At 44.7% G+C, this 12,792-nt stretch overlaps 2 protein-coding genes across 3 annotated transcripts; one reads left to right on the forward strand and one right to left on the reverse strand.

Annotated features, from left to right (window-relative positions):
- Nucleotides 1-1,922: 1,922 nt before the first annotated feature.
- Nucleotides 1,923-3,530, reverse strand: LOC135336409 (cysteine-rich, acidic integral membrane protein-like). Its single transcript, XM_064532172.1, has 2 exons — nucleotides 3,016-3,530; nucleotides 1,923-2,844 (listed from the first exon to the last, which is right to left on the reverse strand). Exons 1-2 carry the CDS (start codon nucleotides 3,528-3,530, stop codon nucleotides 1,923-1,925), a joined length of 1,437 nt encoding a protein of 478 aa, XP_064388242.1.
- A 6,502-nt stretch (nucleotides 3,531-10,032) lies between these two features.
- Nucleotides 10,033-12,208, forward strand: LOC135336041 (uncharacterized). 2 transcript variants are annotated; one of them, XM_064531813.1, is made up of 4 exons: nucleotides 10,033-11,195; nucleotides 11,275-11,343; nucleotides 11,487-11,824; nucleotides 12,115-12,208. In XM_064531813.1, exons 1-4 carry the CDS (start codon nucleotides 10,803-10,805, stop codon nucleotides 12,128-12,130), a joined length of 816 nt encoding a protein of 271 aa, XP_064387883.1. In that variant the 5' UTR covers nucleotides 10,033-10,802; the 3' UTR covers nucleotides 12,131-12,208. The 2 variants fall into 2 exon arrangements, with proteins under 2 accessions (XP_064387883.1, XP_064387882.1); XM_064531812.1 differs by lacking the exon at nucleotides 12,115-12,208 and adding an exon at nucleotides 11,866-12,108.
- Nucleotides 12,209-12,792: the final 584 nt, after the last annotated feature.

A 12,792-nucleotide genomic window follows, 5' to 3' on the forward strand; every position in this document is an offset into this window, starting at 1 on the left:
TGGAACCATGGAATGCTTGGAACGGTGGAACTGTGGAACCATGAAACTATGGAACCGTGGAACCATGGAACGCTTGGAACGGTGGAACGGTGGAACCATGGAACCATGGAACGGTGGAACCATGGAACTGTGGAACCATGGAACTATGGAACGGTGGAACGGTGGAACGGTGGAACCGTGGAACCGTGGAACCGTGGAACCGTGGAACCGTGGAACCGTGGAATCATGGAACCATGGAACCATGGAACGGTGGAACCATGGAACTGTGGAACCATGGAACTATGGAACCGTGGAACCATGGAACCATGGAACGGTGGAACCATGGAACTGTGGAACCATGGAACTGTAGGAACTATGGAACCATGGAACGGTGGAACGGTGAAACCATGGAACTGTGGAACCATGGAACTATGGAACGGTGGAACCATGGAACTGTGGAACCATGGAACTGTGGAACCATGGAACCATGGAACTGTGGAACCATGGAACTGTGGAACCATGGAACCATGGAACTATGGAACGGTGGAACGGTGGAACGATGGAACGGTGGAACCATGGAACTATGGAACCATGGAACGGTGGAACGGTGGAACCATGGAACTGTGGAACGGTGGAACCATGGAACTGTGGAACCATGAAACTGTGGAACCATGGAACTATGGAACGGTGGAACCATGGAACGGTGGAACCATGGAACCATGGAACTATGGAACCATGGAACGGTGGAACGGTGGAACCATGGAACTGTGGAACCATGAAACTGTGGAACCATGGAACTATGGAACGGTGGAACCATGGAACTGTGGAACCATGGAACTGTGGAACCATGGAACCATGGAACGGTGGAACCATGGAACTGTGGAACCATGGAACTGTGGAACCATGGAACTATGGAACGGTGGAACCATGGAACTGTGGAACCATGGAACGGTGGAACCATGGAACCATGGAACGGTGGAACCATGGAACTGTGGAACCATGGAACTGTGGAACCATGGAACTGTGGAACTGTGGAACCGTGGAACCATGGAACGGTGGAACGGTGGAACTGTGGAACCATGGAACGGTGGAACCATGGAACTGTGGAACCATGGAACCGTGGAACCATGGAACCATGGAACGGTGGAACCATGGAACCGTGGAACCATGGAACGGTGGAACCATGGAACTGTGGAACCATGGAACTGTGGAACCATGGAACCATGGAACGGTGGAACCATGGAACTGTGGAACTATGGAACTATGGAACCATGGAACGGTGGAACGGTGGAACCATGGAACGGTGGAACCATGGAACTATGGAACCATGGAACCATGGAACAGTGGAACCATCGAACTGTGGAACCATGGAACTGTGGAACCGTGGAACTGTGGAACTATGGAACTGTGGAACCATGGAACTGTGGAACCATGGAACGGTGGAACCATGGAACCATGGAACCGTGGAACTATGGAACTGTGGAACCATGGAACTGTGGAACCATGGAACTGTGGAACCATGGAACTATGGAACCATGGAACCATGGAACGGTGGAACCATGGAACTATGGAACCATGGAACCATGGAACGGTGGAACCATGGAATTGTGGATCCGTGGAACTGTAGGAACTACTGTAATTATATTGTAGTTTATTGCTGATTCAGCTATATTCGTGAGTCTTATATCAAGTACCAACCCACCAGTATAATTATAGTAAATGCATCATTATGTGACAACTCGATATTCAATAGCTATAGCTATACGACCCTGGCTATAACAAAACAATAGCTATTATTATTATAACACGTACTATTGTAGGATCTCAGTAATGTTATAGATCTACTCATTTCCCCCCATTCTTTTTAGAGCTTGTAAAGCATCAAGAAGAAGCTCAGCCAATTCTGTTTATCGGATTTATTCTTATTCCTCCAATCATCATAGTTAGTACTTGGAGGTGGAGCCTCTTGAAGTGGAGCGCCCGTAGTTACAGTGCCCAGGCCAGTAGGTGGAGCGCCCGTAGTTGCAGCGCCCAGGCTTGTAGGAAGAGTGTCCGTAGTTGCAGTGCCCAGACCTGTAGGTGGAGTGTCCGTAGTTACAGCGTCCAGGCCTGTAGGTGGAGTGTCCGTAGTTGCAGCGCCCAGGCCTGTAGGTGGAGTATCCGTAGTTGCAGCGCCCAGGCTTGTAGGTGGAGTGTCCGTAGTTACAGCGCCCAGGCCAGTAGGTGGAGCGCCCGTAGTTGCAGCGCCCAGGCTTGTAGGAAGAGTGTCCGTAGTTGCAGTGCCCAGACCTGTAGGTGGAGTGTCCGTAGTTACAGCGTCCAGGCCTGTAGGTGGAGTGTCCGTAGTTACAGTGCCCAGACCTGTAGGTGGAGTGTTCGTAGTTACAGTGTCCAGGCCTGTAGGTGGAGTGTCCGTAGTTGCAGCACCCAGGCCTGTAGGTGGAGTGTCTGTAGTTGCAGCGCCTAGGCTTGTAGGTGGAGTGTCCGTAGTTACAGCGCCCAGGCCAGTAGGTGGAGCGCCCGTAGTTGCAGCGCCCAGGCTTGTAGGAAGAGTGTCCGTAGTTGCAGTGCCCAGACCTGTAGGTGGAGTGTCCGTAGTTACAGCGTCCAGGCATGTAGGTGGAGTGTCCGTAGTTACAGCGCCCAGGCCTGTAGGTGGAGTGTCCGTAGTTGCAGCACCCAGGCCTGTAGGTGGAGTGTCTGTAGTTGCAGCGCCTAGGCTTGTAGGTGGAGTGTCCGTAGTTACAGCGCCCAGGCCAGTAGGTGGAGCGCCCGTAGTTGCAGCGCCCAGGCTTGTAGGAAGAGTGTCCGTAGTTGCAGTGCCCAGACCTGTAGGTGGAGTGTCCGTAGTTACAGCGTCCAGACCTGTAGGTGGAGTGTCCGTAGTTACAGCGCCCAGGCCAGTAGGTGGAGTGTTCGTAGTTGCAGCGCCCAAGCTTGTAGGAAGAGTGTCCGTATAGTTGCAGTGCCCAGGCCTGTAGGTGAAGTGTCCGTAGTTGCAGCGTCCAGGCCTGTAGGTGGAGCGCCCGTAGTTACAGCGCCCAGGCCAGTAGGTGGAGTGTCCGTAGTTGCAGCGCCCAAGCTTGTAGGAAGAGTGTCCGTATAGTTGCAGCGCCTAGGCTTGTAGGAAGAGTGTCCGTATAGTTGCAGTGCCCAGGCCTGTAGGTGAAGTGTCCGTAGTTGCAGCGTCCAGGCCTGTAGGTGGAGTGTCCGTAGTTGCAGTGCCCAGACCTGTAGGTAGAGTGTCCGTAGTTACAGCGTCCAGACCTGTAGGTAGAGTATTCGTAGTTACAGCCCCCAGGCCAGTAGGTGGAGCGCCCGTAGTTACATGTAGGTGGAGTGTCCGTAGTTGCAGTGCCCAGGCTTGTAGGAAGAGTGTCCGTATAGTTGCAGTGCCCAGGCCTGTAGGTGAAGTGTCCGTAGTTGCAGCGTCCAGGCCTGTAGGTGGAGTGTCCATAGTTGCAGCGCCTAGGCCTGTAGGTGGAGTGTCCGTAGTTGCAGTGACCAGGCCAGTAGGTGGAGTGTCCGTAGTTGCAGCGCCCAGGCTGCATGGAGTGCCTGTAAGCGGTATAGTGAAGTCGGCTTCAGTTTTTTTGTATTGGCCTTTACCGGTTGGTCCAAGATCGTGCCGCTGCTCTTACTTTGATACAGTTTGTAAGTGATTGTGAGAGTAGTAAATACGAGAATCGTCTGATTGATGTTTAGCAGTCGATTGGGAGCATCGTCAATGGCAAGGTTGATAGGAACAATGAGAAAGAGAACCACCACAAATACCAGAATTCCAGATAAGAAGAATGACAACACTACAAATGTGAACAACAAGCAACTGTGTATTACATATTTCACAATACCATCTTCACAGAAGCTTAACTTTCTACTGATACAAGGGGTGCCACTGTTGGTTTTCGGGGTTAAAATATTTTGCACAGCAAATACATAACACGCAACGAATTGTGTGCTTTTTTATTGGGTCAATGCAAGTAGCCAAATCACAAACTGGTTCATTTGATGTTATCGTACCAGTACGTTCATCAGCTGATCTTTCTAAAGCAGTGAACAATTAATATTGTAATACGCAGCTCGGTATGTCACAACAAATACAAGAACAGAAATTGCGTAAAATATGAGAATGGCAGAAGCATAATGGGGGGCGTATATGTAGCCAATAAGAATAAAATTATGGTAAGAATGAACAACAACGCAGGAAAAAGGTTCAAGCAAAACGTAGTACCAACTCTTTTTCAATCCACAAGCACGCACAGGTTAGCCCAACAAGAACTGCTAGACATGCAGATGGTAAACAAACATTATGTGTGGGATTGCGTAATCAGCTTCAAAGTAAAATAAACTTTCATTGTTAAACTGATCACGTGTTGTTTCCTTGAAGAAAATATCTCCAAGCTCTCGTGTATTTCTATAACCCACAGCCAAGCAATCTTAGATAAGTACATCGAAGATGAAGGTCAGAGAACCAAGTACAGCGATGTAAATGTGCATATTTCTTGAGGAAATGTTTGGCTTCCATTTTCTTTCTGTTAGAAGAAGTAATTGATCAAGTGGTAAACCACAAGTGTAGTGATTAGGTGAACTCTTCACTTAGACTGTACATCTAGATTATTCTAGTTAATGTTTGTTCTAGAACTGTAGCTGCTGCTGAACTTTGACATTAGAGAACTAGGTAGAACATTCTAGAGTTATATGTGTTCTGTATATAAGTTCTTGAGTTTTGTGCAAGCTAGGTTATGATTAGGTTATGATTAGGTTATGAGTGTTATGCTGTTTCTGTTGTCTACTACTGTTATTGAACAAAGTGTGACTAGTGTCAACTGCGATATCTGCGAACAGGTTATGGGCCCAGATCCCTACGGACTTATCACACTGAATTTTGTTCAAGACTAGACTATGGCTACGACAGATGAGAAGTGGGTGATCGATAAGTTAGATGACTCTAACTGGACCACTTGGAAGTTCCAGATGAAACACTTGCTACTTGCAAAAGGTGTCTGGGAAGTTGTGGACGGAACCGAGGAGCTTGCAGAGGATGCGACAGCAGCAGCCCGTGCTGAGTTTTTGAAGAAGTCGCAGAAGGCATTCTCTTCAATTGTCCTGGCGATAAAAACTTCTCAGTTGTATCTTGTGACGTCGTATGAGCAGCCGAGAGAAGCTTGGGATGCCCTGAGAAACCATTTTGAGCGTGACACTCTAGCCAACAAACTTTTCCTGAAGAAGCAATACTTCCGGATGGAGATGAAGGAGGGGACATCGATCGAGAAACACCTGAAGCGCATGAAGGAGTTGACGGACCGATTAGCAGCAATTGGTGCTCCTATCGCTGAAGAAGACCAGGTGGTTACTCTCTTAGGAAGCTTGCCCAAAAGCTACTCCACACTTGTTACTGCTCTGGAAGCCCGGGTTGACGGTATCTCGCTCAACTATGTGCAGCAAGCTCTAGCTCATGAGGAGCAGAAAATGCTTGGACGAGGACACTCAGGAAACTCTGATGCACAAAGAGGAGATGCAGCACTGTTTGGAGGAGAATCAAAGAGGAAATTCAAGCCACGGAAACCTATTTGCTATGGTTGTCAACAACCAGGTCATTTTCGACGAGACAGTCCCAAAGCAAAGAAGGGACCATCACACAAGGCAGAGACTGCTGGAGAGGAAGACAAAGAATCCGAGTCTGAAGAAGGCAGTGCATTTGCAGCATCACAAGATGGATCTCAAGATGGTAAATGGCTGGTAGATTCTGGAGCATCCAGTCATATGACCTGGGACAGAGAACTGTTGACTGACTACCAAGAATTTGAGGTTCCTGAGAAAGTTGGTTTAGGTGATGGACGGACTGTGGATGCAGTTGGTTTTGGAAGTGTTCACTTGAGGATGTGCTTCAAAGTTAGCCAACCAAAGAAATTTGTTATGTGCAAGGTTTTGTATGTTCCTAAGCTAGCCTGTAATCTTTTCTCGGTAAGAGCAGCTGTATCCAAAGGAGACTTCATCAAGTTTGGTCACTCTCGATGCTGGATTCGAGACGGAAATGGACATCTCCATGGAATGGGAACATTGGTGGATAAACTCTATCAACTCGATTGTGAAGCGATTCTCTCTGAGGCAGCAACACTGGTGAATGCTCAGAAAGACAACAATTTTGACGTATGGCATTTTAGACTGGGACATGCAAGTGAGCAATGCATCAAAAATATGTCCTACAAGAAGCTGGCTACTGGTATCAAATTACCAAAACGAGCTAAGCTGTCATTTTGTGAGGGATGTATCGCTGGAAAGATGAAACGAAAACCTTTCAAGGCAGTGGGAGAAATACGATCCAAGAGGAAGCTTCAACTTGTGCACAGTGACGTATGCGGTCCAATGCCTACGGACTCTATTGGTGGAAACAAGTATTTTGTCACTTTCATCGATGATTACTCAAGATGTTGTGCAGTCTACTTTCTCAAAAGTAAATCTGAAGTTCCTGAGAAATTTAAGGAATTTGAAGCTCGTGTATTCAATGACTGCAGTCAGAGAGTGAGTACATTGCGGAGCGATAACGGAGGAGAGTACCTGTCTAAGGAGTTTAGGAGCTATCTGAAGTCAAAAGGTATACGCCAGGAACTTACGGTACCACATTCTCCAGAACAGAATGGTGTTGCAGAGAGGATGAACAGAACCCTCATGGAGACAGCTCGGTCAATGATGGCTCATGCAGGATTACCTGAAAGATTTTAGGCTGAAGCTGTAGAAACGGCAGCGTACATCAGAAACCGTACTCCAACAACTGCTATCAAGGATACGAAGACACCAATGGAAGTCTGGAATGGAAACGTACCCAACATTGCAAACATGAAAGTGTTTGGCTGTATGGCATATGCACATGTACCTGATGTGCAGAGAAAGAAGCTCGATAAGAAAGCTGTGAAACTTCGGTTTGTCGGATATTCTATTCAGTCGAAAGCCTACAGACTGTTGGATGAGAAGACATCGAAAATCTATATTCGGAGAGATGTGATCTTCAATGAGCAAGATTTTGGACAGAAAACAGAGGAAGTCGCTAAAGGTGATCTACTTGAAACAATTGAGGTAGAGCAAAACCCTGATATCGAATCAGAGACAGAGGAGGAGCAGGCTGAGTCAGAAGAGAGAAGACAATCTGAACGCACCAGACGACCTCCTGTTCGTTTTGGAATAGATGAGTATGCTGACACAGCTACAGCCAGTATTCCACATGTGGCTTATGTAGCACATCAGATTGCTGAACCAAATACTATGGACGAAGCATTGGCAGGTGATCTCTCAAATGAGTGGAAAGAAGCAGCCGATTTGGAGTACGACTCACTCCTACAGAACGAGACATGGGATCTTGTGGAACTGCCAAGAGGAAGAGAAACGATTGGCAGTAAGTGGGTCTTCAAGATCAAGTACAAAGGAGATGGAGAGATAGAGAGGTTTAAAGCCCGACTAAAGATGCTTGAAAAATACAATCTTCAAGATGCTAAACCCGTCTCTACCCCTGCTGATTCAAATGTGAGATTACGAAAGGATGACAATGTTAGCAAGGCTGTGGTTTCAGTGATGTACCAATCGATAGTTGGAAGCTTGCTGTATGCTGCCGTTGCAACCAGACCCGACATTTCTCAAGCAGTGGGAGTCGTGTCAAAATTTAGCTCAAAGCCATCAGAAGCTCACTTAACTGCTGTGAAGCGAATTTTACGATACCTCAAGGGAAGCTTGGACATTACTTTGCAATACAGGAAAACGGAGGATGGAAGTAGTCTGATTGGCTATTCTGATGCAGAGTATGCAGGTGACTTGGATGACCGGCACTCAACGAGTGGGAATTTGTTTCTCATAAGTAACGGACCTGTCAGTTGGTTAAGCAAGAAACAACCAATTGTCACACTCTCTACCTGTGAGGCAGAGTATGTTGCCCTGAGTACAGCAACACAAGAAGCTGTTTGGATCAAAAGACTTCTATCGGATTTCCATGTATCACAGAAACAAGCAACCGTTATCATGGAAGATAATCAAGGAGCTATATGTATAGCTAAGAACCCAGTGGTACAGGCAAGGACAAAGCATATCGACATCCGCCACCACTATATTAGAGAAGCTGTCAGTGACGGCACAGTCAGTTTAGAGTACTGCCCTACCGAAGAAATGATTGCCGACATTTTTACGAAACCGTTACCCAAGGCAAAGTTTGAGAAGCTACGTCGTAACATGGGACTCAAGAAACTGATGTCTTCCCCACATGATAAATTAAGTGGGAGTGTTAGAAGAAGTAATTGATCAAGTGGTAAACCACAAGTGTAGTGATTAGGTGAACTCTTCACTTAGACTGTACATCTAGATTATTCTAGTTAATGTTTGTTCTAGAACTGTAGCTGCTGCTGAACTTTGACATTAGAGAACTAGGTAGAACATTCTAGAGTTATATGTGTTCTGTATATAAGTTCTTGAGTTTTGTGCAAGCTAGGTTATGATTAGGTTATGATTAGGTTATGAGTGTTATGCTGTTTCTGTTGTCTACTACTGTTATTGAACAAAGTGTGACTAGTGTCAACTGCGATATCTGCGAACACTTTCGTCATCTGACGCATCGTCATCTATGTTATCGTCACCAGTTGTAGCAAATTTTACTCTAGAAATGTAAAAAAATAGTTCTAAATTAAGTGATGGAACAAAAAACCTAAAAAGACAATCACTAATACTGGAAAAACCACGTGAAAACTTATCGTATATCTTGTTAAATGTTCTCCTTGGGTGACTAGCGGAGTTTGTCCTTTAAAAAAGGTTTCCAGTGTTTCAAGGCTCTCTCCTTTAGCATTATATACATCAGAAATACGGGCAGCAACTTTTTGTTCCATGGCATAGAGCTTTAGCTGCAAAAAACATGATTATTAAGACAAAATTAATCACAATTATACTAATCTGTATACTGGTATAGCTTACCCTTTGGGTGAGAAACTTGAGCGTATCGGGATCAGCTTCCATACAATTCGGTTTGAGATATACGAGGAGACATGTGACTCACGTAGTGATGGATCAGAAGACAGAAGAGATGTATACTGGAGTGGTTAGAACAAGTAGAAAGTGAACTGAGTCCAAAACCAGGTCTGGTTGGGAGAGGTTATAGAGAATAATCAGTGGAGCCATTTCCAGACATGTTTCTTGTAAAATAGTATGTCACTGCAATAAAAACTGGGTTTGACGTATCGGGTGGGAAGAAGGCACGCTGCAAGTTGTATCGATTTTGATCACTTGATATATAATTTTCGTTAACAAGCAAATCGAAGCATTTTACAATTAATTTATCCTGGCTCACAGTCAAATGTATTTGGTACACTCGCACCATCTGCAGTATTTCCAAGAGGTAGGGAATTTGCAAATGAAGCAAAACTGATAGCAAAAACCACAGTAACTAAATTTATCATAATTATTGGCTTTTTAGCTGTAACTTTGACACACAGTCAGGCAGGCTAATTTATTTGAAAGCCAGCAAGGATATGAATAACAGTAAGTTCATGTGCAAATCACACCATTTCCATGCATTCTTTTGCGACCACACAATTAATGGTTGAGAAGTACATGCAGTACACAGCAGAGTGAGTACACAGGAAACATTTGAATATCCATGAATAGCATTACTGTGACAGCCACGATTGACGTGTAATATTTAACTACCACTCAAACCTCAAGCTATTTTTCGGAATAGCACAGCTGAGAGAATGGGAGCCAACAATTTGGGTTGCTGTGTTATTGTTATACAGTAGCTGCATAATGCATTGTCATGCTGCATGGATATTATATACTCAGTATGGAAAGAATCCACTAGGAACATGCAAGTCGGTGATGATCCATGCATGGCAATGGTTCCACGTGCAGTCGTTATGGTACACTTTATAGCTACAATTTTGTGTGTACTTAGATAGTGATTTCAATCGTGCCATAGCTAGTGTCCTGTGTAATTATGTGACCATTCACTGCAATGTACACAGTGGAACCTCCCATAACGGACACTAGAGGACAACCTAGAGGACAACCTATCTATAAAGGACACTAGCTATGGCACAGATTGAAATCACTATCTAGATACACAGAAACAATCTCCCACATGCAGACCTTCTTGATTCCGCGGACAGAGGACAAGCTCCGTGCTCCCCAACTCTGTGCAAAACTGCCTCTTGTAACGGCAAACAGGAAACCACTTGGATAGTTATAATTTAGATTTCATTTCGAAGGAAATTACTTCCACTGATAGATATGCTTCTGTTAATCCTGAGTCTGACACTCGATACCTCTTCTTTCCAGGGCTCATTCGAATCGAATTTCCAGAGCAATTTTGGAAAGACGCTCAAAGTATCAAGTACCACTTTGGTTGGAATACTTGAAACATCTCAAAAAACCGAGTTTTTTGATCCTCGCTGCCTTCAAGTCCTCATTCTGAGGATAGTGTTCACGTTCGGCCTTGCCCCTGCCAGTAACATAATGCATGATGTCCCTTCACTACAACAATTCTGCTCTGTGTGGAAGAGTGGGATCTGCTGGTGCAACGATGATGGGATCACCGTGCACCTCGAGCTTGCCGAAAATGGCCGATCTCTTGCTCTCAAAATGCGCTCTGACAAAGTTCGACCTGAAGGTCTGATTCATCGCTCCAGAATTATGAGCACAATCCGTGAGACTGTTGAATGTTTTGGCCGCAATGTGAATGTGATTGAATCAGTGATTGATCCAGATGAAGTTGTCAAGCATCCTCTGAAAAATCTCCTGACCTCCCACTGGTTAACATCAAAGATATTGCAGCAGCTGTCTCCTCCAACAGAATAATGATCAAATCAACACAACAAGTTGGCCTCACCGTTGCACATCTCTTACAGTTTGAGCCGTACGCTGGCCTGGATCAAACCACAATACAGTGTATCCACAGTGACAAGAATACCAAGAAATATGAGAAAATCTCCAGAGCTTTCATTTCCCATTTTGCCGAACTGGTTACCAATTCAGATAATGAAAATCCAGATCAAGTTGCTCGAAACAGTCGCATGTTCAGAATAAGGCTGGGTCCATCTCAAATTTCAGTTGTTAAAATTCAGTCGGTCAGTCCCAGACAGGAGGTGATCCAGACCCTTGAGACATGGAGGAGTGAGACTGAGGGAACTTACAGCTGTCTGAGGGAGACTCTCAACAAGTACAGCGTCTTCACTGGTAGAAACCCTCTGGTGAGTGTGTATTATGAATATACATGCATGACTGTCTAATTATACTCTAGCCCTTCATGCATGTACTACGTATATACAGGATCTAGCTGGTGTGGCTCATGATGATAATGATCCCTCTGTGCTTAGTATCAGTGGTGATGATCAAAAGGTGCGTTGTCCGCAGCTGTACAATAAATGTAAATTGCAACTCCTTTGCCACACCTTAATGAGCGTTTCGGACTTGTACAAAACTTGAGTTTATACCCAAACCATGCAGAGTTATAATTCTCAACGTGTTACTGATGTGTATAGGATCCAGGGACTACCAGCCTCCATGAGTTGATGGTCAAGCATGGAGTCACTGACGAGCAGTTGGATAGAGAGATTGAACAAGACGACCTTGCTCCAGTAGCTATGCACTTTGATGATGTGGAGCTCTACCTCAACCCACTTAAGCTGACTGACAATGAACAAGCTGACGTGATGCGAGAGACTTATTTAAGTAGAAGCAATCAAGTGGCAGTGATCAACAGTTTGTCAATCTGGAGAAGTCACGAACCCAGCGAAGCAACCTTTAGAGCACTGATTAGTATCTTATTGGATATGGGGAAGGAAGAGATTGTTACCAAGATCTGCCAGTACTTGAAAAGGTAGTATGTTCGCAGTTAAATGCACAGAACACTTAATCTAGGGTGGTTCTCTCCAATTTGAAAGTTCAGCAGCAGCTCAGTTCTAACTTGAAGAAAATCTAGATCTACGTCCAAGTGGAGAGTACACTTAATCACTACAGTTGTAGTTTACCACTTGATCACTTCCTCTCTAACAGTGTACATGTTGTATACAGTGTGCTATAATTATAGTTTCAGTGATTTGCAGCTTTGATTTATACCCGAAATCATGTGTACTGCTTGAATCACTAGTATACCTTCTTTACATGCAGACCCAGTGATCTATGAGTGCTGAGAGTGACTGACAGTAAAGCTAGAGCTATGTGTAGGACTCTTGTACTGAATTGAACACACAGTAGCTATATAATTATTCTTGTTATTGTGTATGTGCCAATGTGAGTCATGGCTTTACAATGTAATAGTGAAATCTAATCTGTTTAACTCTTGTTGTGTTAATGATCTTTACCCAAGTAATTACCTACACCTCTTCTCTTGTGGAGGCTACAAATAAGAGGTCATAGACTTGGAGAGAGTATATCCAACGAAGTGGCAGTGATCAACCATACTATGATAGATTTATATACTGCATGTAGCTATTACTAGAATGTTAACATGTAGAAACTTCTCATGTGGTGTACAGTCAGAAGTGTATGCTAAGAGCGAAGTTTACTGCATAATTATAGTGACTCCTCTTCACAGGTTGGTGGTGACAGTTAAGTCCATACTCAAAGCGGTAAATTCACTGCTAAATCATAATTCCAATAGATAAGAGGTCCCTGTCATCAGAAATACTCCAATACTCAGCAACTCCGGTCCAGAGAGTAAGAACTACAATATCATCATCAGCTGGTGGTGATCAAAGTACACTGAAGCAGTCAAGTCGGTACCCAAAGAGGTAAATTCATTGTTGAATTATATACTTGGTGTATTTGAGAGTGTATAGTGATCAA

Source organism: Halichondria panicea, chromosome 5 (genome assembly GCF_963675165.1).
Source record: "Halichondria panicea chromosome 5, odHalPani1.1, whole genome shotgun sequence".
In the NCBI taxonomy this organism is placed as follows: Eukaryota; Metazoa; Porifera; class Demospongiae; order Suberitida; family Halichondriidae; genus Halichondria; species Halichondria panicea.

Coding starts and splice junctions, on each gene's coding strand:
- LOC135336409 (XM_064532172.1), bottom strand. CDS start 3,530: ATGCAGCCTGGGCGCTGCAACTACGGACACTCCACCTACTGGCCTGGT. Junction 2,845..3,015: donor CACCTACTGGCCTGGGCGCT/GTAACTACGGGC, acceptor CTCCACCTACAG/GTCTGGACGCTGTAACTACG.
- LOC135336041 (XM_064531812.1), top strand. CDS start 10,803: ATGATCAAATCAACACAACAAGTTGGCCTCACCGTTGCACATCTCTTA. Junction 11,196..11,274: donor TCACTGGTAGAAACCCTCTG/GTGAGTGTGTAT, acceptor ACGTATATACAG/GATCTAGCTGGTGTGGCTCA. Junction 11,825..11,865: donor ATCTGCCAGTACTTGAAAAG/GTAGTATGTTCG, acceptor CACTTAATCTAG/GGTGGTTCTCTCCAATTTGA.